Source organism: Pongo abelii, chromosome 1 (assembly GCF_028885655.2).
Source record: "Pongo abelii isolate AG06213 chromosome 1, NHGRI_mPonAbe1-v2.0_pri, whole genome shotgun sequence".
NCBI classification, from domain to species: domain Eukaryota; kingdom Metazoa; phylum Chordata; class Mammalia; order Primates; family Hominidae; genus Pongo; species Pongo abelii.
In genome coordinates, this window is record NC_071985.2 from 141,468,646 (window position 1) to 141,494,390 (window position 25,745).

Genomic DNA, 25,745 nt, shown 5'->3' on the forward strand with positions numbered 1-25,745 from the left:
AATAGTTCTAAATGTCTAAGGCTTTTTAAATGAAAATACCCTTAAGTTTTATCGAGCCTGAGCACTAGGAATTTTTAAAAACTGACAGTGAAAAATAGCTGATTAAGAGGAAATGGCATTAACTAGTTACCTTCTTAGTCTATCCTTAGAAATGACTATTCTGCCTAATTCAAGTATTTTAGAGACATTTCCCATTATTTAAAATGGTCTTCAGAAGGCTTAAAAACCTAAAGAATATGCATATAGAAGCTCCCTGCCAATTCTGATTTAGCACATTGGGAATATTTGTCCAAAATTGAGGCAATATTCTTCAGTGGGACTGAAATTCCCTGAGAACTAATTTGTAACACTGGATATCTTTAAAAACACTAGCTCCCTTTTACTTCCCCCTCAATATCAACCAAGTTCTTTGCCATTAATGGAAAGTTAAAACAACAGCCCTGAATTTTAAACTTTCTTAGAGAATGTCTCCCTATCTACCTTTTTGGTAAATTTTTCCTCTTGAATTTCTGAATGTATGTTAACATGACTGTTTCATTAACATACTACCTATTTGCTGAAGGAATATCACCATTCACCCATCTCAAAAGAAAAATATTCCCAGTGGTCAATTAAAAAAAAAAAACTATTTTTTCAAATGAGTAGTCTGACATAAAAAATATAAAAGGATAACTTTATTAAATATACAAATTCAAGCATTCAATTTTTAAGATTATGGCATAAGACAGAGCAGATCAATGGTAATGGTTTATACAGATATATCCTATCCTTACCAAACAGATTAGGTAGATATACTGACCTATCAATGCTCAAAATAACAAAATGAATATATGTCCCTAAACTATTTCTGTATCCTATGACTACTAAATGGGAAATGTGTCAGCTGACCCACCCACCAGACTTTTTCCCATAGGAAGTTTGATATGTTGTCATTGATATATATCATTTCTGAATATAAACCTCTATCTTGGGTCCTTTTCTCTTTGCCTACTGCATTATCTGTCTTCCCAACCCACCTAAGACTTAGTCAAAACAGGATACAGAGATCTGGATGGCTCTATGCAGAGGAAAAATCTCCAATAATACTGTCAATTCTGTATTCACTTTTCCTTTCAGCAGCTACCTAATTATATCTAAGATGGTGTGAAAAAATATACAACTCAAAAAAGAAAAGCATTTGGACTATCAATCTTCACCTTGGTCCTGCAGCTTCCCTTTATCAACCAGTGTATGTATTATTTTAAATTCCCAACTGTAAACACATGCAATATTTAATAAAACATCCAGAAACTTTGTGGTCAGCACCATGTAATTTCCGAGGAGAATGTTTTAGGTAGGGGCAGAGAAGGAAGAAAATCGAGAAGCCATTAAGAAAAAATGGCAATTCACACTAAAATGCTTTCATGAAGTATTTTAAAAAAATGGATAAATTCAATTTTAAGTGATACTTTGCCCCATGACCAACATTTCCTCATTGTTTTAGTGTTCATAAAAGGCCTAATATGTACCCCTAGAAAAGGAAATTATCTTCTTTACTTACAAAATTGTTAGAACACCAGCACCAGGTTGAGTTTCCCCAAACTATACCTAGCTCATAACTCTAAAAGAATCTACAAATTAAGTCTTTTGATTCATTTAATCCTCATCACATCTGTTAATTTTAATTAATTAAAACTAAAACTGTTCCTTTTTCTCCATATGTCAGTGAAAGGTAATTAGGGAAACTAAAAATCTGACCTAATAGGAACCCACCTAAAATCTACTTAGGTAGGTTTAACTCAAAGAAGATCATGTTGTTAGTCCCAAGAACTATCCCAGGCATTTTAAGTATTCTTAATCTACATTTTAGAATGTGCCACCAAACACTAAATGTTAAAATAAATTATTAATCCTGCTCTGGTCTCTAAACAAGAACTTATGGCTATTACAAAGTATTCTTTTTTATTCTACCTCATAACAGTAAACATTAAATGAAGACCCATTATCACAAGCTCATATCTTTAAAAAATGGATGCCACAAAGCTTCTTCTGCTGTTATTCTTGAAGCTGGATTTAGATCTAGAAGTTTATCAAGCAGGTCATAAGCTTCATCGGGTACCTCATTCCAGCCTTCTAAATTGGTATTATACTCATCAAAACAATGCTCACAGCTATTACTATCCCCCTTTTTAAGTGAATTCCCTGAGTATTGTCCTGGAGGTGTCTGTATGAGGTGAGAAGCTTTATGGTCAGTCTTCTCTGAAATAGCTGGTTGATGAGAAGCATGCCCTTGTACATCACTTGTTAACTTGGGAGTGTTAGAATCCATACCCCTGAGTCTCTCACAGAGTTTTCTCAAGTCTTGTGCTGGAACTTCTTTGCTACATAATATTGATTTCCCTAAAAGCAAAAGAAGAAAAAACAACAGAAAAAACCATTTTATTATTTGAATATATCAGAAGCCTCTCTCATGAGAAACATGAAAGTTCAAACATATGCTTTATAGACACGGACACACACACACACACACACACACACACACACACACAGAGTATGAGATAGAGCACCACATGCTATATTTAAGTTGTATTTGAATTGCATAGTGGGAGATATTAAGTAGAAAGCAGTGACTTACTAAGCTATGCCAGGCACTCACTTGACTCTGCCAATTTCTCAAGCTTCATCTTACCCTTCTATAATCTTTAACTAGCTGCAGCTCCCACACCCCCACTCTACTTCCTTTCCATGCTTCTATGTCTTTGACTACATGACTCCTATCTTTGCCTAGGATGCCCTGCACCCCTTGTGTGCCCAGGACACTTTCACTGACATCACCACTCAGATCAAGAATCACCTCTGACACTTGACACCCTCAGAGAGAATTGATCAATTTCAGCTTCTATTGTATCTTGAGAGGAGTTCTATTATTACTTTTGCTATCCTATATATGTCTGTCCCACCTAGTAGACCGTGAGCTCTTTTAAAGTAGGAACTGTCTTATTTATCTTTGAACCCCCCAAATCCAGCCTATGCCTGGTACATATTAGGTAGTCAGTTAATGTCTGCTGGACTAGATAAAAAGGCATTATTCTTTTCAACGACTCTGTTCAAATGACACATACAACCTTAGAGATGCTGTTCTTGACCAACCTATCCTAAATGAGCCTCTTCCCTCCCCTTTTCCTTTTATCTCAGTACCACTCATTTCTCATAGTATTTATTTATGTTCTCTCCCTCACTAGAATTTAAGCTCTGTGAAAGCAGAGACTCGCAATAGTACTAGGCACACATAAAACCCCCAATAAATGTTTCTGAATGAACAAATAAACAAACTAGATCTGTTTTTAAAAATATAAATGTCTTTGAAATAACTTCCTGATGGGTTTATTATCAGATGTGCAAAAAAAAGTTAATCACACAAATGGCAATCATGTATTATTTTTACCTTGCATTTCCTTATTAAACAGAAATGTACTAAATGTACGAAACAAGTACCCCAACATTTAGATGCCTTTCTGAGAATGTAGATTGTCAACAAAGTCATTAATCTGGCTGTGGATGATAAAAAGTTACCTTCACATATTCTGAACTAACTACTGGACCGGTATACTAAGCCAGGGAAAAAAACAGGGGAGGGAAAGGGAGGAAACAAACAATTACCAAAAGCCAAATTCTTTGAGAGTACAATATGCCAATCCTTTTTTACTTTTAAACTGATTCTATCATTCCTCTTCTCTCTAGAAAATTATAGCCAGAGGGGAATACTCATATAGTTTTATTCCTTTATTAGCTTGTTCTGAAGTCATAAAATAACTAATAGTATATGTTATAGCATGTGCCCGTTATACAATATGCTTTTTTTATATGACCAAAAAAGAGGGTTCATTTACAATATTCAGGAAAAATAACTTCAAGTAACACAATCAGTCAGCATATTTTGTTACAGACTACTATGTGTCAGGAATTTGTTTCAGCTCAAGACTTTTCTTTTTAATTTATTCAACACAATTCACTGAGTACTTAATGACAACCCACAATGGAGCCAGGTTTAAGGGTTGAGGACAGATAAGAGAAGTAAAGGTGCTCTCACTGCTAATCTTAGCCAAGTCATTTCTTTAGGTTACAAAGGGGAATGCAGTTGTGTTTGTTGAAATTTTGAGGCTTTTATACTCAGTCCAAAGTTATAGTAAGATCAGACTAAAATAACTACAGATGTCATACTAATACAACTGAGACAAGTCCTATGGCATTATTTTTATTATTTGTTTTTTTGAGACAGAGTTGCTCTGTCGTCAGGCTGGAGTGCAGTGGTGCAATCTTGGCTCACTGCAACCTCCATCTCCCAGGTTCAACTGGTTCTCCTGCTTCAGCCTCCCAAGTAGCTGGGACTACAAGTGCATGCTGCCATGCCCAGCTAATTTTTGTGATTTTAGTAGATGGGGTTTCACCACATTGGCCAGGATGGTCTCGATCTCTTGACTTCATGATCTGCCCACCTAAGCCTCTCAAAGTGCTGGGATTACAGGTGTGAGCCACCACACCTGGCCCTATTTGTTTTTAAATATGAGAAGTATTACAATGATAAATCTCTAAAAGCTCTTGCTTGCTATCATGGCACTTGATCTGGAGTATTTTTGTGTCAGATGTTGTATTTCCATTGTTGGCCCTGATTATAACTTGGATTACCAATGGGGGCGATTCAAGCTCTTCAATAAAATATTTTGGTGTTGGCTGATAAACTTCATGTTCATAAACCTCTCACGAAGTTATTCAATAGTAGATGAAAGTTTTCTCAGTTGAGAATAAACATACTTGTTATATTTATTATTATGTAAGAATGCCATTTCTAAGCTATCAATCTTGCTTTCCACTCATGGTCACTTTTTTTCCCTTGTATATATTATTTCATCTTATTATCTTCAAATAAAATTTTCTTACAATAAGTAGATAGTTACAAATCGTGGACTGACTTTGCTGTAGAAACATATTTTGGCAAGCCTCTATTAAGATGAGGCTTTCTTCACAACCATCACTAAGTTTTTCTTGTAGATTAGACTATAGCACTAGTGCATAAGCAAGGGCAGTAATTTTTGCAGTGGTTCTTAAACACCCATAGTTTCTTAGTCAGAATCACTTGTTTTTTCAAACTAACAAGTCTGGAGCCTTCCTAAGTATCTTGTTTTTCTGAATCATATTTTCCAAGAATAGGCTGAATGGGCAGGCATATGTATTTCTTAAAAGATTCTCAGATAATTCTGACATGCAACTCTGGTTAAGACCCACTGATCCTGGGGTTGAGCAAAAGGCAGCCCAGCTACTCTTGAGGTAGGCTGGCTGAAACTTTGTCTCCTGGGGTGTTCTGTATTGTATGGTAGTAAGCTGACTCAATCCCACTTATTCCTTGGAAAGTATTAACTGAGCTTGGAAAATAAACATTAAATGGGCACTTGAGTTCAGATTGTTGGCCAGAGCAAGGCTGAGATAATTCTCACGTGCCCTATGAAGCACACTGCACATCCCAGTCTTGAAGAACTTGCATGGCTAAGAAGATGACATCCAAGTCCAATATATGCTTACAATAATATCCCATCAGTTAAGGCCTTCTATGCATTCTGCTTCTCTGCTACCGTAAACCTACACAACCTGACAACACACATTTCTATTCTCTTCCCTAGTCCTTATTACACTGTATTAATAATTAACTATTTACTTGTTAGTATAGTCTAAGATCATTTAAAGCAAGGACACTCTAAGTACCAAGACATATTGCATCTGATGTTTAAAATACAATAAAAAAGTAAAACATATTAAAAAGTAAAACATACCTTTAATAAAAGGTAAATTTATGTAATAAAAGTCAAACCATACTAAAAGGAGTTAAGATTTTACTCCTTATTCTTATAAAATTATAAAGGTAAAGTTTAAATACTGCAACAGTGTATTACTTTGTGCTTAATAAGATTAAATGATTATATGTATAGAGGAGAGGTGATAAATTTATTTTCAAGCAACTGAAGAATTTTCTACTTAATATTAGAGAACTTTATCAAGACTGAATGTTTATTTGTAAAGAAAATTTCATAATAATTTATTAAGTGATTTGTAGGAGATAATCAAAGGCATTTTGTTTTGTTCTATAATACAAAACTGCTTACCAAAAGTTTTAGCAGCTTGGATAGTTTCTCTGGATCCCCTAATTGTCATAATTTGGGCCAAAGCAGTTAAATCATCACTTGCTTTATAAAATGGATATCGTCCACTAAGCAAAGAAAGAAATATGACACCTGCAGACCACATGTCAATTGCTGCAACAGAAGACAAATTTTAAAAATAAATTTCAAATCTATAATTTTATCATCTATATCAACAGTCTTCAACATTTATTATGCATTAGAATCACCTTGGGAGCCTTAAAAATTTCAGATGCCCAGACCCAAAGATTTTGATTGAACAGTTCTGAAGTAGGGCTCAGGCATCAATGTTTTAAAAAAGTTCCTCAGGTGATTTTAATGTACAACCAGGACTGAGAATCCTCACTGCAAAATATGTTTTCTTTCTTGAGCAACGTGTTGGTAAATTTAAAAGGATATTTAATCACTAGGAAACACTAAGTAAATGCACAATTTTATAGGATCAAAAGGAATCCAAAAATAGCTATGTGGGAAAAAATCTGAATGATCCTTGAGAATTACATACCATACTGGTCAAAGTGCTTTCATTTTAGTGAAAAGTAATGAACATTAGAAGCTCTTCTTCAGCTGATACTAGCGCCAACTACTGCTATAGAAACTTTTAAAAAATTACTTTATTCTTATTTTTTGGTGACTGTGAAGACTTTAATTTTTCTGAGTACACAGTAGGTGTATATATTGATGGGGTATATAAGATGTTTTGATACAGGCATGCAATGTGTAATAATCACATCCTGGAAAATAGGGTATCCATTCCCTCAAGCATTTATCCTTTGTGTTACAAACCAATTATATTCTTTTCTTTTTTTCTTTTTCTTTTTTTTTGAGACAAGGTCTCCCTCTGTGGCCCAGGCTAGAGGGCAGTGGCACAGTCTCAGCTCACTGCAATCTCTGCCTCCCAGGTTCAAGCAATTCTCATGCTTCAGCCTCTTGAGTAGCTGGGATTTCAGGCGTGCCACCATGCCCAGCTCTTTTTTTTTTTTTTTTTTTTTTGTATTTTTAGTAGAGACGAGGTTTTGCCACATTGGCCAGGCTGGTCTCAAGCTCCTGGGCTCAAGTGATCTGCCTGCCTCAGCCCCTCAATGTACTCTTAGTTATTTTAAAATGTACAATTAAATTATTGACTATAATCCTCCTGCTGTGCTATCAAATACCAGGTCTTAATTCATTCTTTTTTTTTTTTTCGAGATGGGGTCTGGCTCTGTTACCCAGGCTAGAGTGTGGTAGTGTGATCTCGGCTCACTGCAACCTCCGCCTCCCAGGCTCAAGTGATCCTCCCACCTCAGCCTCCTGAGTAGCTGGGACCACGGATGCACACTACCACATCCAGCTACTTTTTTGTATTTTTGGTAGAAATAGGGTTCTACCATGTTGCCCAAGCTGGTCTCAAGCTCCTGAGCTCAAGCAATCCACCTGCCTTGGCCTCCCAAAGTGCTGGATAATTCATTCTTTGTAACTATTTTTTGTACCCATTAGCTGTCCCCACGCCCCCCACACCCTCCCACCACCCTTCTCAGCCTCTGGTAACCATCTTTCCACTCTCTATGGGTTCAACTGTTTTAATTTTTAGATCCCACAAATAAGTGAGAACATGCAATGCTTGTCTTTCGGTGCCTGGCTTATTTCACTTGACATAATGATCTCCAGTTCCATCCATGTTGTTGCAAATGACAAGATCTTCTTTTTCATGGCTGAATAGTACTCCATTGTGTGTAAGTACCACATTTTCTTTATCCATTCATCTGTTGACGGACACTTAGGTTGCTTCCAAATTTTGGCTATTATGAATAGTGCTTCAACAAACATGGGAGTGCAGATACCTCTTCGGCACATTGATTTCCTTTCTTTTGGGTATATATCCAGCAGTGGGATTTTTGGATCATGTAGTAGCTCTATTTTTAGTTTTTTGAGGAATGTCCAAATTGTTTTCCATAGTGGTTGTACTAATTTACATTCCCACTATAGAAACTTTAATCTTCTGAATTCTGGTAGTTAAAGATTACGACTAGCTCAACTTGATGTTAAAAAGCTCTTTTTTTTTTTTTCTTAAAGTGACACCTCTTTTAATTGTTGACCTCCTAGTATCACCAGGTTATTTGCTCTCTGCTCTCTGTTCCTTGGGCTACTGTATCACCTTTTTTTTGTTTTGTTTTTGTTTTTTTTTGAGACTGAGTCTCACTCTGTTTCTCAGGCTGGAGTGCAATGGTGCGATCTTGGCTCACGGTAACCTCTGCCTCCCGGGTTCAATTCTCCTGCCTCAGCCTCCCCAGTAGCTGGAACTACAGGTGCGTGCCACCACGCCCAGCTAATTTTTTGTACCTTTTAGTAGAGATGGGATTTCACCATATTGGCCAGGCTGATCTCGAACTCCTGACCTAGTGATCTGCTTGCCTTGGCCTCCCAAAGTGCTGGTATTACAGGCATAAGCCACTGTGCCCGGCCCCACTTGCCTTTCTTAGCTCCTTTGGTACCTCTGCCTGCTCCTTCAATGTTTTCTCCAAGCCTTAAGTGCTGACGGATGTTCCTCAGAGTTTTAACTTCTCCTTCTGTATACTCTCCCTGATTGATCCATCCACTTCATGGCTTCAACTGTTATTTATATAATGATGACCTTCAACTTTATTTCTAGCCCAGCTCCTTCGCTGAGCATCAGACTTAACTTTGATTCTGTTGGACATCTCTATTTGGATGTCCCACAAATACCTCAAACCAATTATATCCCAAACTAACCTTACCTTCCCCTATAAACCAGTTACTTCTCCTTTACTCTCCACCTTGGTTACTGGTACACATCCAAGTCTCCCAAGCTAGGAATCTGGTAAACATCCTGAATGCCTTTTTCCCTCACCATACCACACCCTAATTCTACATCCAATTATCCACCAAGCTCTGCCTTTCCAACCCTTCACTTTTTTTTTCATCCATATTACCAATACTCTCATTCACATTTTCATCCTCTCATCTGGACAAATTCATGGCACCACTCTCCAAAAGCTAATCTGTTTGCACGCCTGCCAGAATGATCCATCTAGAATATCCCATTGTCACTTCTTTCACTTAACTTTCCAATAGCTACAGTATATAGTCCAAACTGTAACAACTGTGGTCTGACCTTGTCTACTTCATTCCAGGTTTATTTCTCACCATTCCTCAACTTGCATCTTAATAGTCTAGCAAAATTGGACTTTTTTTTGAGATGAAGTCTTGCTCTGTCGCCCAGGTTGGAGTGCAATGGTGCGATCTCGGCTCACTGCAACTTCCGCCTCCTGGGTTCAAGTGATTCTCTTGCCTCAGCCTCCTGAGTAGCTGGGATTACAGGCGCGCATCACTACACCCAGCTGATTTTTGTATTTTTAGTAGAGATGGGGTTTCACCATGTTGGTCAGGCTGGTTTCAAACTCCTGATCTCAGGTGATCCGCCCATCTCAGCCTCCGAAAGTGCTGGGATTACAGGCATGAGCCACTGCATCCGGCCAAAATGAAACTTTTTTAGTTTCCTGTATGCTGTTTCTTGAGTTCCTTGGCTCATGACTCTATGCTAACCTCTCAGCCCAATTTACATTCTAAGAGGTTATTTCTTTCATGAATTGCCTTTCATAATCTCTTTGGGTTAGGATAGTTAGATACTCCTTAAATACCTTGAATAAGTTTTATTACCATACTCAACAGGTTATTTTATAATTATTTGATGGTGTGTCCTGACTAGAGTGTGAACAGATGGTCTCATTTATTTATTTATGTTATCATTAGCAAGCAAGAACAGACATTCAACGAATGAATGCATTTCTTCAAAGCCCATAATCCAAGTGAATAGCAGGACTCATCTATTCATTCAAGATGTTTCCTGGATTCCAGCTCCATGGTAACTTTTTAGATTATGGAAGACATTTTTCTTTTTCAAAACCTTCTAACTGCTATTATATTGTTTATATAATAACAAAAATAATTTTAATCAAACACAATTATATCTACATCACAGGAAACTTTTGAGGTATTAAGCAAGCAAATAAAATGCTTTAAGTCTTTGGTTGGCAAAAACTATTAAACATAATTTTTTCCCCCACAAAGGTGATGTCAACAAAATTCCACAGATTACATCTTGCATATTTATTTACAAGATGGTAAGATCATCTTGTAAATAAATACGCAAAATGTAATCTATGGAATAAACTGTTTAAACAAAAAAAGAGAGGCAACATTAGGATTAAAAACTTTCATAAAGAATAGCATTAGCTCAAAAATAGGAATGCCACACTGCAAGAACTGCTTACATAACTTAATTAAAAGCAGAAGAGCTCAAATATTAGTTATAAATAGACAAAGATCATAAAATAAAATATGTCTGGGACAATCCATTTTAACTGGGTTCTGTATTTCCAGTACAACATACCTGTAGTTTGATTGGGGCACTTTGTCAAGACCTCTGGTGCTCTGAATCCTGGTGTACCTGCCCTCGGGGCAACCTGCTGACGCCTTATGATGAAATAAGATTTCTCTAGTTATGTTAAAGTTGAACTATGTAAGTCTAAAAAATAACATTCATCAATTTAGTTCACAGTAAATTTTGCCTTGATACCTATATAATAAGCGTTACTATAAAGTAAATGATAATCTAGTGTGATAAAAATCCTAGATTTTTCTTCTACTGTTTTTTACCCCCTCTACTAGTTCCCCGGACTTACTACAGAAAGGTTTTAAAATAACCTCCAAGAATAAAAAGCAGTAGTGGATAATAAGAGCCATAATAGAAAAATAGAACCCAATAGCAATTCACAGGTATAAAAATTCATTTGTTTGGAGTAACTGATCACAGATACACTTATATATTTGAGTTAATCAAGAAAGGCTTTATGAAAGCCAAGCCTTAAAGGAAAGGGAGAAATTTATGAGTCAAAGAGTTGGAGGTGGGAGTAAGAGAGGAGCTCTACTATTTGGTTCTGGTTACTCCACATAAGTGGGAATAAAAAGAGAAAACAGAAAAGATTACATCAGCAATCAAAATGTGTGATTCTAAGATTCTAAAAGCCACCCCGTCCCACTTATTTGCATATAAAAGCAAATGTGTTTTCCAGAGTATATCCATATTAAATAAATAATATATGAAAACTGTTATCATTTGCTCTTCAACATACTACTGCTCTGCATCAAGGCCCATTATAGTTCACTGATCTGAATTGATCCCTTGCACTCACAAAATTATCCACCCAAATCAATGCAATTTCTAATGGCTGCATGCTGGTGATTTTATAACACCATCAAAACACATTACCTTGAAAGGCAAATACTACAAACTTTATCTGTTGCATAGCAGTCACAGGTCAGGCTAGCTGGGCAAGAACTGGCAGTTTTCCTCATCACACCACTATTCATAACTTTTGTAGAAATAGCCTTCTTTTTTGTTGCTAACTTTCTAGACAGTACATCCACAGTCTTTGACTGCTTCATGAGCTGTAAAAGAAAAGTCATATTTTTCTATTTTCATGACATTTAACATGATGTCCTAAAATGCTAGTATGGCAAAAAGCAATAGCGGAAACATAACTTTAAAAACTGCTGAATGGCCACTGGACTGTAAATAAACAGTTGTCTATTAAAATGTTTAAGGTCTTCTTGGGTTTTTCTGTAAAGTCACCTTATATTAAAATTTACTAATTAGTCCTAGCTTGGCCAATATTTGAGTTATACTTTATTAGAACTTTTCCTGATATATTACAAAAGTATAAAACAGTTATGTTCTAGTGTCTAACTCCATTTCAGAACTGTAAACTGCACAAGTACATTGGCTAAAATCACAGTTTTAATTTGTTGCTCATGCTGTCTAGCTGTCACAAGATATCATAAGTCAATCTGAAATCATCTACGTTGATGATGATTTTGTTAACTTTACAAACATCTTTACACTGTCAACTATGTGTCAGAATAGTTAGCTAACTGTATGGAGCTCACACTCTAGCAATGACAGAAAAGCCCTTAATGTTCTAAATGTTCCTCTAGAGAAAGAGCAGTAATAGTCAGCTAACCAAAAATAAGAAAAAATTCCACCAGAAAAGTTCAGAAAAAAACTGGAGAAAACAAGTTTTGACTAAATGCTTAAAGCAGTAATACCTTCTGCCAAAGCCAAACTCTAGTTTAAAAAAATTTCTGATAATAAATGTTAATCTAGTTATTACCTAAATTCTCTTCAGTGTATGACTGACTGACCATTACACTATTAAGCTACATTACTTACTTTCACTGCAGGGCTCTCATGTGAAATGGAGCTGTGTATATTGAAATTTCTTTCTCCAAAAACAGAGCGCTGGACAGAAAGGCCTACAGATCCCTCCTACAATACCAACAAAAACAAGGAAAATAAGGATTATATCTGTAACACTTTCTGCCAGCTGTACTCTGCCATAGTTTTGAAAGAGTTAAGTGAGATGAAACAAAAACAGCTGCATCCAAGTCATTCTCAGGCACCAAACCACTTCTGTGAAAGGAGAAAATAGTCTAGACAGAACTCAACACCCATACAATGTTATCATAGTCCACAAATATATATAACTAAAAAAAATTCAAAAACCACCTGCAAGGATGTTACATTTTGCTGTGCAGCTAAAATGGAGATAGACACTTCAGAATTCCTCCCCTATAACTAATGCTTTCTTTTAAAAACGATAATTAGTCTGAACTTTTTAACATGCAGGGAAAATTTAATATTTTCCATTTTTGTCATAAAATATGATTTCATAATAGTTAATGACAGATGTTATAAACTGACAAAGTAAATTTTAGTTTTAAAATACTAACCAAAATGATTCAGTACAAATCTTAGTGAAAATTGAATCAACTGAATACATATAACAAATGCAAAAAAAAAGTTTTTTAAATTACAAGTACCATCCTAGTATTCTATCTCCCTCTGTTGGTTGAAGGAGTACATTTCCAAAACAGTGTCAGTACTTAAGAAATAAGAGAGAGAGAACCTTTCCGTCTTTTCCTTGTTTAATCTGAATTTGTGCATTTGTGTAGGGTCTTTTAACAGAAGCTTTTGTGGTGGACTGCTGATCCAGCTCCTTAGGTACTGGGCCACTCAATGGAATCTTGTTTCCTGTGATTATGTGGGATTTGTTTTGTGAACACCTTTCCTGCTGAGCTTCAGACTGGACAAATTTAAGAAGCTCTATTTTCGTATCATGGGTTCCTTGGGCCAAACCAAAGTCTACCAAGGCATACCTAAGAGACAAAATTAAGCATTTTTACTTATCTATAGCAATTAAAGCTTAGTAACATTGTAATACTCTCAAACCATCCTCATAAAAACTGTAATTCTTTTGGGGATCAATTAGGAATTTATAACATTCTGGAAAAAAGAAAAAAAAAGTTTTCCAGACAAAGTAAGAATTTAACAGCTAACTAGGATTGAAAATTAAGAGGTGTCCCACAATCAATCAAATTTTCTTTTTCCAGTGGTCTGTGTTAATAAGGCAGAAGAGGAATACATAACATAAATACAGTCCATTGTTCTCTGATGGTGGCAGAGATGGCATCATAGCAGATAATTTCTAGTTAAGCAAGCTTAAAAAAATTAAAATCATGGTTTTAAAATCTGATCCAATTAAAGAAAATTAAAAAGTCAGGCATATAAAAGCTCAAAAAAGAAGTTATAATATTATTATGTTTAATATGATCCATTATATAGAGGTATTTATGTTATTTTCAGCTTATAATTTCTCTATAATTATAATCAGCATTAAAAAGTATACATAAAAATAAAACTTTTGTGTTAAAACAGGAAATTGGCTATCATGTGGTCCAATCCCCTCACTTACTAGAAAAGAAAAATGAAGTCCAGAGATAAGAGACATGTCTAAGGTCAAAAATTATTAGCCTCTAAGTCTGTTAGTTCATGCTATTTCCACTGAACCAGGGTACATCTAATAATGTACATTATTCCACTAATACAATTTTATCTTCTTCGTCACCAAATTTCCCTTTCCAATCACAAAGAAACTGAAACAGAAATAATCTGTGCATGGCTGCTGCAGTATGTTATATTATATCTAAGAGATATAGGTCAGAGGATACAATGTAGCAGACATGTAGGATAAATCTAGACCTAATGCACACTCTGAAGATTACATGTAATAAAACTGTACTGTATATGAGATTCATACTAAATGAGTAAATTTTAGCTGCTCTTGCCATAAAAACAAAAATAAAATGGGTAACTGAGATAAATATTTGCTTCACAATAGTAACTTTTGTACTATCTATATATAACATCATGTTCAATACCTTAAATATAGACAATAAAATTGTTTTTTAAAAGAGAAATAGGGTAAATATTTTCTAGTAACTCTTCATACTTACTTTTTCAAGCGCCTATTATATAAAAAATTGCTGGGCTTAACATCACGGTGAACAATACCAAACTGATGAATGCGTTTCAAAGCTTTGAACAGATTAAACATATATTCCCGTACTTCTTGAAAGGAAAGAGAATTCAAAATGTCCTAAAATAAAGTTACAAATGAAATGAGTTACAAATATTGTTTGCAATTAAATATTTAGCTAATAAAAATTCAAGAAATATTAAAACCTACCAAAAACGACTCATGCTCCAGATATGGCATAGCAATAACTACATGATCATTCTTCCTAAAGCAGTATTTAACTCCCATGACATTATCTTGCCCCCTAGTGGAAAAATGCACAATGAACCTTTAGAAGAAAGGTCAGAGGGACTGAAACTTTATGCCTAATTTTAAAAACCGCAATTTTAGCAATGCATACATATTGCTAGAAAACTGACTTAAAATCATCATCACATAATATAAACACAAGCGACTTGTGTTCTTGTGTTAAAGTTTTCTTTTAAAACAAAAATGGCACCAGTTTTGAGGTTACTATAATAATTCAAACAAGGTAATTATAGTTGTAACTGGGGAAGTAGCAGAATGAGAAAAAAGGGAAAAGATTAATAAGACTTAGCAGATAAGATGGTAACAGTAATAAATAAATTAAGGTCACTAAACTAATAGATCAATGAGCCAGGATTTGAACCCAGGCATTTTGCTCCAGATATATGCTCTTAATCACTATGCTACACTGCTTCATAAAAGAAGAAAATAGGACAAAGGTGATTTCTATGATTTTGAGCCTGAGTAAGAAAACAATAGAGATACCAAAAAATAAGTAGAGAAGCCAGTAAAAGAAGCATCTAAAACCAGACCTCATCATTTTGATAGAGATATCTAGATAAGGGACTAAGCCTTAAGTGAGAAGACAAGTGAGAAGTCAGTGAGAGTACTTGCAGAGAAGTGATACCTACAGACATGAAAATTAATAGCAAGAAAAGAAAACAGCTTGGAAGAAGTCAAGTTAGACAGCCAAATTAAGAAAGGAATTTTGAAGGAAGAGTTATTAGCATGGAAGTCAAAGAGAATAACAACTGAGGGAAGGCTTTTAGTTTGGCAAAGAATAATTAACTGGTAATTTTTAAGACAGCAATTTAAGTGGAAAGGAAGAAACAAAACAGAAGGAAGGAAAATATAACACAATGGAAGCTGAGCCTAAAGACAATTTGCCTAACTGCATTGTAAGATCAGATGAAGGCATTTTTAGCACGTACTTTTTTAAGCACAGAAAAAGAAAAAGCGGTAGAGGGAGACAGTTAAAAGTATAGAAAAAGGAATGATCACATTTAGGGTACAAGAATGTATGCAAGCATTCTTTATAGAGGTCATCTCATTTTCTTGTCTTCTATAATACACAGAGGGCTGAAACAAACAGGCTTACTTATTCATTCATTCAGTATTTAGTGGGCACTGTTATTTGCTGTTAGGGATTACAGACATTAGTGATGCAATAGTGAATAAAATTTACAGAATTTCTGTCCTCATGGAGTTTACTATCTAGTGGACAATACAGATAACAACAAGTTAACTTATAATGACAGATTATGATAAGGGCTTTCAAAGAAATCTAAAGATGCTATGACAATAAAAAAAATAAGAGAATTTAATTTAATTCAGAGAAGACTTCTTTCAAGCAGTGTCACTCTTTTTTTTTTTTCTTAGAGGCAGGGTCTTGTTTTGTTGACCAGGCTGGATGGAGTGCAATGGAGTGATCGCAGGTCATTACAGCCTCAAACTCCTGGGCTCAAGTGATCCTCCTACCTCAGCCTCCCAAGTAGCTGGGACTACAGATGTGTGCCACCCTGCCTGGCTAATTTTTAAGTTTTTTGTAAAGATGGGTTCTTGCTAGGTTGCCCAGGCAGGTCTCAAACTCCCAGCCTCAAGCCATCCTCCCAAAGTGCTGGGATTACAAGCATGAACTACTGCGTCCAGTTTCACTCTTGCTCAGATCAGAAGATGAAGGGTCAGCAAGCAATGACTGGGAGAGGTCTTCCTGAATGGGGAAACGGTCTGGGCAGTGGCCCTGAGTTAAGAAAGCTCTTGAGACAAATTTGATAAACTAAAGAAATGGAGCACAGTGAGGGAGGTGGGAAGAAAGGCATGAGAAGGTTGATTTTTTTTTCAAAGTACATAGGGAAACCATTGAAAAGATTTTAAGTGGTGGAACTAATGACCCAATTTAAGTTATATACATACATATTTTATATTTTAAAGATCATTCTGGCTGCTGTGTAAAGACAGAATTAAGGGGAGAAGGAAGAAGCAGGCTACAAGTCATAGTCTAGGCTTCACCTGAGGTAGTGGCAGAGAAGATAGAAAGACATGGATGAACTTCTAGATATATTTTAGAGCCCAAACGGCTAGGACTTAGTGATTAATGTGGTTTAGGAGAGAAATAGAGAAAATGAGGATGATTTCTAGGTTTCTGGCCCAAACAAGTGTGTAGATGGGCCATTTGCAGAGATGGGTAGATAAGAACATTTGTTGTTGTGGTTTTGTTTTTGTTTTTGTTTTTTTTGGCATGTTAAGGTTTAGTTTTGTCATATTAGGTTTGAGATATTTATCAGGCACCAAGTGGAAATGTTAAATAGGCAGGTGGATATACACAAACCTGTAGTTAAGATAAAAGGTCTGAGATTAACTATATACTTTTGGGAACCATTACTTTAGATCATGTGGAAATGGAGGACACCAAGGAGAATACAGAGAAACCCAAGAGCAAGCACGAGGAACTCCAACATTTAGGGGTCAGATAGAAGTGGAAGAGCTAGCAGACACTGAAAATGAAAGGCCAAATGAGGGAAGAAGAAAACAAGGAGGGTGTGGCAGGACAGAAGTCAAGACAAGGGTTCAAGTCAATTGTGTTAAATGATGCCTACAGTAACGGGTGACTCTACAGTTTCCAGTTTAGCATAGAGGAGAACAGCCGCAATAGGTATTTAGTGAAAGAGAGGTGTGGAATGAAAACAATGTATGCAGATAATTTTTGAGAAGTCTGGCTGTAAGGGGGAACAAAGAAATGATGGAGCAGGTGGAAAAAGGAGGGCAGTTTAGGAGGATAAGATTCTAAATCACGTCCATATGTTGCCAGAAATGACCTAACAGACAGAAACCATACCAGATGATTCTGTTATTCTAAATAAAATATTAGATGAGGTCGTCAATAGCTGGGGAAATGTGAAATGTGAGTTCCCTACATTTACAAAATAATGTAAACCATGAAAGCCAAGGTTTATGATTTGGCAGGAAGGTTACAAAAAGCAGTGATAAAAGACAGGAAATCAAGCCGAGCCTCAAGGGAAATCCAGTCTAAAAGAATTACTATAAATTTAACTAACTATTGCAAGGTTAGGAGGAAAGTGCTAGCAAATTGCAAACACTTGACTGAAAAATGTATTTAATTCACATATAATCTCCTCATCCCTGCTAAATATCTACTTTAAAATCTTATAAATTATATACAAGTTCAATTAAAATATGTTTAAATTGCCTACCCAGCCACTGTTAGGCACTGAAGTTCAGCTGCAATTCTTATAGGATGACTTGTTGGAATCAAGTGTTTTAGAGCAATTTTCTCTTCAGGTCCTACTTGTAACTGTGCTGTGGCCAAATAAACAGAGCTGAAAGTGCCTGTAAAACAATTTATTACATTTTTCAATATCTGGTTTTTAAAAATGTTAATGAAACAATTCTAAGATAGATTGTAAAAACTGTTTCAATGGCATAACAGATTAAAACAGGACTTCATTTTACTGTAAATATTTATTATTTATTCTTTCTTTGAGATTGAAAAAGAAAAGCTGTTACCATAATTAGTAATAAAACTATGGTCTTAATAGTCTAAAAAGTGGTATATTTTCCAATAAGAAATAGTAATGAAAACCAAGACTACAAAAGGAAAATAGAAGGGAAAAAAGACCTTGTAAAAATAGTAAAGCATATCCCCAGATTACCTTCTCCAATTTTGTCCTTAATCTTAAACACATTACTAAGCTGTGGTACAGCTTCATAAAGCTTCTCAATATCTTTTTTAACACCTTTCAAGGAAACAAAAATTTAGAGTTTTAATCAATGACAGTATATTTTATAGTTTCTTAACATTTAAAAAGCTCAATGAAATAAATTATAAAATATGAGCAATTAATTATACATAAAAGTTTTAATAAAATTGTGATAAGATTAAAACCCTATCAAGTTGCTATAACTCACACACACCTCTTGAATAGACAAAAATGACAGTCCCAGAATTAAATACACCAAATTTCTACTATACTGGAATTATATACTAATAGATACATTGTTACTGTAGAGATTACAACATGAAAAGGCACCAAATTTTTAAAATAACTAAACAATTTGTGCTGTGATCACTAGATGGCATGACAAGGACACATTGCAATGTTTTTGAAAACTATTTCCTGTAAAGATACAAAATCTTAAAGGCTTGGTAAAATTTTATGTATTAAATATTCACACTATATTTTCAGAGAGGCCTACTAAAGCTCTCAAGCATGTAAAAAAGTATTTTTAAAAATTTGTCCCAATTACCAGTAGTATCCTTTATCCTTGACTGCAGATAAATTGCTACTTTTAAATAAGTATCAGTTCTTTATAAAAATGTACATAGTTAAAACAAGGGGAGCCAATAATACAAAACCCAGTAAACTACTGGATACAGAAGAGAACTAGATAAGTCTTCAGATTTTATTACAGGATCTAGGCTCTACTAGCCCTACATAGCATAAGTTTAAGACATTTTCAAAGCACCTGCACATGCATTATCTTTTGAGATCTTCCTAACAGTACTGTGAACTTGGCAGAGCAGGAATGATTATCCTGATTTTTCAGATAAGGAAATTCAATTCAGGGAGGTTAAATCATTTGCCCAATTTCACAGAGGTGTTGCTGATGTCTACAGGACTTATTCCTTTATTTATATTATACATATTTTTTAATTTTCCTTCTTTTTTGAGATGGAGTCTCACTCTGTTGCCCAGGTTGGAGTACAGTGATGTAATCTCCACTCACTGCAAACTCTGCCTCCTGGGTTCAAGAGATTCTCGTGCCTCAGCCTCGTGGGCAGCTGGAATTACAGGCACGCACCACCACGCCCAGCTAATTTTTGTATTTTTAGTAGAGACAGGGTTTCACCACATTGGCCAGGCTGGTCTCGAACTCCTGACCTCCAGTGATCTGCCCACCTGGGCCTCCCAAAGTGCTGGGATTACAGGTGTGAGCCGCCGCACCTGGCTAGAACTAATTCATTTAAATAAACACTGTCTTAAAAAATGCTCAGCAATGGGCATGTAAAAAAAAAACCAATAAATTTGGTGCAGCCACTAGGAGCTTGGTCTAGTAGAGGAAACATGTTATCATTCTTAATACAAGGTGACACCTGTAATAAAAGAACGCATATACTACTAGGTTGGGGAGGATTTCTGAAGGTGATAGGAAGCCTTCAGTTGACAGCTAAGTTTTGTTCTGAAGCATTCACCAAGTAGTGAAAGTGGAAGAAAACATTTTAGGAAAAATTAACTATGTCTGTAAAGCCAGGAACAAGAAAAAAAAAAAAAAAAGGCTTGGATGATTAGGGTAGAGGGAGGGCTGAGAGACAATGAAAATACAATGTGGCCTGGGGCAGTGACTCAGGCCTGTAATCCCAGCACTTTAGGAGACCAAGGCAAGAAGACTGCTTGAGGCCAGGTATTTGAGACCCCATCTCTTAAAAAAGTTAAAAAACAAACAAACAAAAATTAGCTGGGCTTTGTAACACAGGCCTGTAGTCTCAGCTACAGAGACTGAGGCAGAAGGATACCTTGAGCCCAGAAGTTTGAGTTACTAAACTATGATCGTGCCACTGTACTCCAGCCTGGGTGGTGGAAGAGGGAGACCCTGTCTCAATAATCATCATCATCATCATAATAGAAATAGAATGTGGCTGAGGAAGACAAGAGAGAATGCACATGAAAGCTACAGAAAGTTTTTAAGCAGAAAAATGACAAGTGGAGAACAGATGTAAAAGGGAGGAGAAACATTAAGGGTACTTCCACACCACTACTCACTTATTATGCACCTACTCCTCTTTACAAAAATCAAAATGTTTATTAAGGTTTCCTGTCACTTCAGAACAACTTCAACAATTTTAAACAACAGTAAAACTTCCTGGCAACCAAAGTGAATGCAATATCCTCAAATTCTGAAGTGGGAAATGAGAGCAGAAAGCAGAAAAGTGCATTCATGTCAAAAGCTGGAAAACAGCCGGGCGCGGTGGCTCACGCCTGTAATCCCAGCACTTTGGGAGGCCAAGGCAGGCAGATCACGAGGTCAGGAGATCGAGACCGTCCTGGCCAACATGGTGAAACCCCGTCTCTACTAAAAATACAAAAATTAGCTGGGTGTGGTGGCGCGTGCCTGTAATCCCAGCTACTCAGGAGGCTGAGGCAGGAGAATCACTTGAGCCTGGGAGGCGGAAGTTGCAGTGAGCCGAGATCGTGCCACTGCACTCCAGCCTGGCAAGAGCTAGACTCCGTCTAAAAAAAAAAAAAGCTGGAAAACAGTACTAAAGACAGACAAATGAAACAGACTTTGAGGACTGGAGGAGGATCCTGAAAAGCCTATAACATGCTAAAAATTACATGGCTCTATTTTATACCTGAAGGTCTAGGCTTCTATTTTGACATTTTAAGTAACTTTTGTTTTCTGCTGCATAATATATCCAAGTTGGTTTTAATATACCAATAGTCTCCTTAACTACACTCCTTGCCAGCCTGTAGTCTATCTGTAACATAGTAGTCAGTCGGCTTGCAACACAGCAAACAGAGTTTAAACAGAGTATTCTGATAAAGCTAAGTCACCTTGTCACTATTTTGCTCAAAACCTCTAATGGTTTCACATCTCACTCCATTAGAAAGCCTCTTTACATCCCTCTTTTACTTCACTCCAATTACCTTCCCCATTCTAGCCACAATGACCTCCTTGCTATTCTTGAATGCTAGGCACACTCCCATCTCAGGGTCTTTGTACTTGCTGTTTCCTCTGTTTGGAATGCTCTTCCCCAAATATCTGCACAGCTCACTCCTTCACCACCTTGAAGTCTTAGCTCAAATGTTACAGAAGGCTATGACCGACTATACTTACTAAAATTACAATCTCCTTCCCCAATACTTCCTATCTCCCCTTCCCTTTTACATTTTCTTTGTAACATTAATCACTTTTGAACACGGTATTTATTTCTTTTGTTTACTCTCTGTCTACTGTCTAACTACCATGGTGTTAATTTCTGTTTTATGCTTTGATTTATCCCTAGCACCTAAAAAAGTACATGTATATAATAGACAATAAATATTCATCACATAAATGAAACGTTTTCAATATCTTGTCATGGAGTAAAACTGACACTCTAGGAATATAGTCATGGTTATTCTGGGGCTTCATGTACTCTCTGGTTTATACCTCCTGTAACTAGGGGATAATATATAATGTAAGCCCAAACTGGGACACTCTTGAGTGAAAAGGCGGCAGGAATAATAATTACACTGTGACAATCGCTGTAAGCTAGATCTGTCCCAGGCAAACAAAGACAGTACCCATAGCCCATTTTAGAAGCATGGGCTAAGGGTGTCGTCATTGTAGCAAACAGAATGAAGCAAGCCTTCCTTCCAGTAGAGTTCACTAGTATGGAGGAGACTTTCAATATAGAGTTTATACATCATTCTTTCACTGAACAGATCTTTCTCACTTATTAAAACTTGGCATATAGTAGACACTTAAAAAAAAAATAAAAGCTTACTGGCCAGGCATGGTGGCTCACACCTGTAATCCCAGTGCTTTGGGAGGCCAAGATGGCAGGATTGCTTGAGGCCAGGAGTTTGAGACCAGCCTGGGCAACATAGCAAGATCCTGTTTCTAAAAAAAAATATTTAAAATTAGCTGAGTGTAGCGGCACACACCTGTAATCCAAGCCACTCAGGAGGCTGAGGGGGTAGGACTGCTTGAGTGCAGGAGTTAAGGCCGCAGTGAGCTGTAATTGCGCCACTGCACTCCAGTGACAGTGGCGTGACAGAGAGACCATGTCTCAAAAAAAAAAAAAAAAGCTTGCCAAAACAGTGAAAGAATAAACATTGACCAATATTATGCCAGATAGTTTGTGCATTACAGCATTTTTCTTAATAGGAAAAAACAGAAACAATCTATAGGGTCAACAGTAAAAGGTGATTAAATATATTATAATATAATATGCAATGGACCTTAAATCCAGTTGTAGAATATTTACTACATGAGCAATATTCAAGATATATATTAAAAAAAAAAAATGGAGATCAGAAATAAGATCCCGTACTCCGGTTCTCTTTTCAAAAACAAAAACAAAACAAGATCCCAATTTAGTTTCTAAAAAATGTACCTATGTATGCCTAGGAAGGCTAAAGGAATACAACAAAATGTCAACAGTGGCAATATTTCAATAATGGGAAAAGACTTTATTTTGGCCTTCTTTACTTCAAAAATTTCAATAATCATGTTTATCAGAAAAATGCTATAAAAATCTGACAAATATCTCAAAATAAAGAGACATGCTATTCATCCATTACACTAAGTATTTTACTTTATATCCTTACATTAAATCATTCATTCAAATATTTTCAAGCACCTACTATGTGCTGGACACTGTTAAGCGCTGGGAATGCAAAGATATATAAAACATCCAATCAAAAATATAACTTCAATAAGGAGTAAAGCTGATGAGGTACAGGCATATACCTGTCTCATGATCTAATTTGATTTACTTTCCCAATTATTCCGAGACTGTTATGTGCCTGGACCTCATCAGCTTTGCTCCCTATTGAAGTTATGTTTATATAACTTTAGCTGTTATTAAGGATCATATTTAAAAAAGAACCATAAGAGTAAAGTTTTAGCATGTTTTATAATTTATCGTATTATTTATAATGTCCAATGTTCTGTTACATAAACACTACAAAACTTTTGAAATCTGGAATAAAATTCACCCCATTCATTACTTCCCAGCAGATTTTCAAAATATTAGAATAGTGGCATTCTCCTAAACATGATGCTAGAACCAATTCAGAGTCATCCATTCAGATACTCTGCTGAAGTCACAACATACTTCAGAAACCAGAGGAGATACTGCCACCAAGGGGCTTACAGTAGAGACAAAAATGCAGAGTTCTAAGAAATAGAAAAAGACTACAATGACTGTGTTACTGTGTTATGTGTCCAACGACTAGTAAGGGAAAGATGAACTAAAAAAACAGCTAACTGCTGGAAAAATGGAAAGGAAGAGGAACAGTATCCATGAAACTGGATGAAAGTGGCATTTTAAGATTATTCTAGCACCAACGTACAAGATGAACTGAAGGATGGAAAAGGGCAAGCAGGCAGCATAGGTGAGAAACTGTTGTAAATCAGGAACAAAGTGTAAGGAAATGAATTAATGGGTGGAAATGGGAATGAAAAGAAGACACAATGCCGTACTTATTAAAAAGAAATAAAGCTAGGTGACGATATGGGGAATAAATAAAAAGCATCAGCTGAAGATTAAAGTTTCAAGTTTAGGTAACTGGGATAACTGACTTCCATCAAAGCAGAAAGTATGTGATGTCATTTTTCTAGGGTGGGGTTAAAAAGAATATATGGACAAAAGGTCAAAATAAGTATCTTCTGGACAAGCACAGAATTCACTTAAGACAAAGATGGGAAAGATGATCTGGCTACCCTTCCAGAAAAAAAAAATACAGTCAGCTAGAATTCCTCTATTTAACAAATATTTATTATTAATAAATACCTACTATGTCCCAGGTCCTGTGCCAGAGCAGAAATGAAGGTACACATGCGAGTGTACAAAAGCAGGCACTGCTTGACCCTGTCTTCTTCACCCCGAGGTCTGGTTTACGGTCAAAGAACATTTCACGCTATACACTGAGATATGGTGCTTTATTATTGCTACAAACATTTCATATTTTTTTTGTCTGTGAGTTCTGCTTTTGAATACTTAAGTGATGATCTCCAGTGTCAATTTCTAAATTTAAGCTTAAGGCAATGTGGTGAGTAGAGATAAGAACACAGGTACAAAAGAGAAATTTAATTTTGGCATCATCAAATTTCTGCATTCTTAATTACCAATACTGAGGCCATAGCAACTTCAACCGTAAAACAGGTTGTATTAGTCTTCCAAATCGCAATTCAGTCCTACATTTAGATCATACGAAGCTCTGTTTTAACACTGTTCTATAGAAACATACAACTCACTTTAAGATTCAATCTTATTTTTTGAGAGCAATTGAAAACAGAATTGTTGCCTGAAAAATCTTTATAACTGTACATCTTTGGATTTAAACACATACCTGCAAGTTTAAAATTCTGCTCGTTTTTTTTTGAAGAGCCTTCAGCCTGAAACCGGTCACGCTGGGGAGAAAAAGCCATTGGCTCATCCATCTGAATCCCCAAAGACGCCTCCATCACAAGCCAATTGGCATGCAAAATGCCAGTTAAGGGGTTACATCCACAGGGGGAGCAAAGCAGCTGTGAAAATTAGAACACTGGAGAAGTTTAGATCACTGGCTAAACGACGCACTAAAAACATGCTACTGCCCCCAAAGGGGTAAACATTTTCAAACGCACGATGTGTCCAAACCTCCACAGTAGGGCATACTGCGGCCTTGTCTAAGGAATTCCATGTGCTTTATCTTCACCTATCAGAAACACCGGCAGGGGGCTGCAGGAAGAATTTCCCGGCTTGGGCACCCGCGCAGCAGCAGGCGCAGTGGGAAACGGAGAGGCTGCGAGTCCGGTGCAGCCAGCGGGACCGCGTGGGGGAGGGGCCGAGCGCCCGGGGCGGTTTGAAGTCAGGAAAAGAATTGAGGGAGAAAACCGTTTCGCCACTGACAGGAAGCGCCAGGAGGCTCGTCCAAGGCCCCAAGCAAGTTGACGGAGAACTGATACGACCCTGGCCACAAGTACTGGGCGGAGGAGCAGAAGGGTGAATGAATGGGAATCCTCCGGCCAGCGCTGGCCGCGAGCTCAGCCGGGAAGGACCGGCTTCCCTCGGGCCAGAGACCGAACCAGATACTTAGTGCGCAGGCGCGCGACTTTCCCGCCGCAGCTCGGAGGGATCCGAAGGGGGGCGGGGAAAGGAACTGCACAGCGAGGAAATCGAAGT

General features: G+C 36.6%; 1 protein-coding gene across 3 annotated transcripts; it reads right to left on the bottom strand.

Moving 5' to 3' along the window:
• Positions 1 to 654: 654 nt before the first annotated feature.
• On the bottom strand, positions 655 to 25,053 carry CDC7 (cell division cycle 7). Of its 3 annotated transcripts, XM_003775644.5 has the most exons (11): positions 24,931 to 25,053; positions 18,523 to 18,606; positions 18,064 to 18,199; positions 14,756 to 14,849; positions 14,523 to 14,665; positions 13,136 to 13,385; positions 12,400 to 12,495; positions 11,440 to 11,618; positions 10,561 to 10,643; positions 6,135 to 6,284; positions 655 to 2,379 (listed from the first exon to the last, which is right to left on the bottom strand). In XM_003775644.5, exons 1-11 carry the CDS (start codon positions 25,043 to 25,045, stop codon positions 1,985 to 1,987), a joined length of 1,725 nt encoding a protein of 574 aa, XP_003775692.2. In that variant the 5' UTR covers positions 25,046 to 25,053; the 3' UTR covers positions 655 to 1,984. The 3 variants fall into 3 exon arrangements, with proteins under 3 accessions (XP_003775692.2, XP_054387259.1, XP_054387266.1); XM_054531284.2 differs by lacking the exon at positions 12,400 to 12,495; XM_054531291.2 differs by lacking the exon at positions 6,135 to 6,284.
• Positions 25,054 to 25,745: the final 692 nt, after the last annotated feature.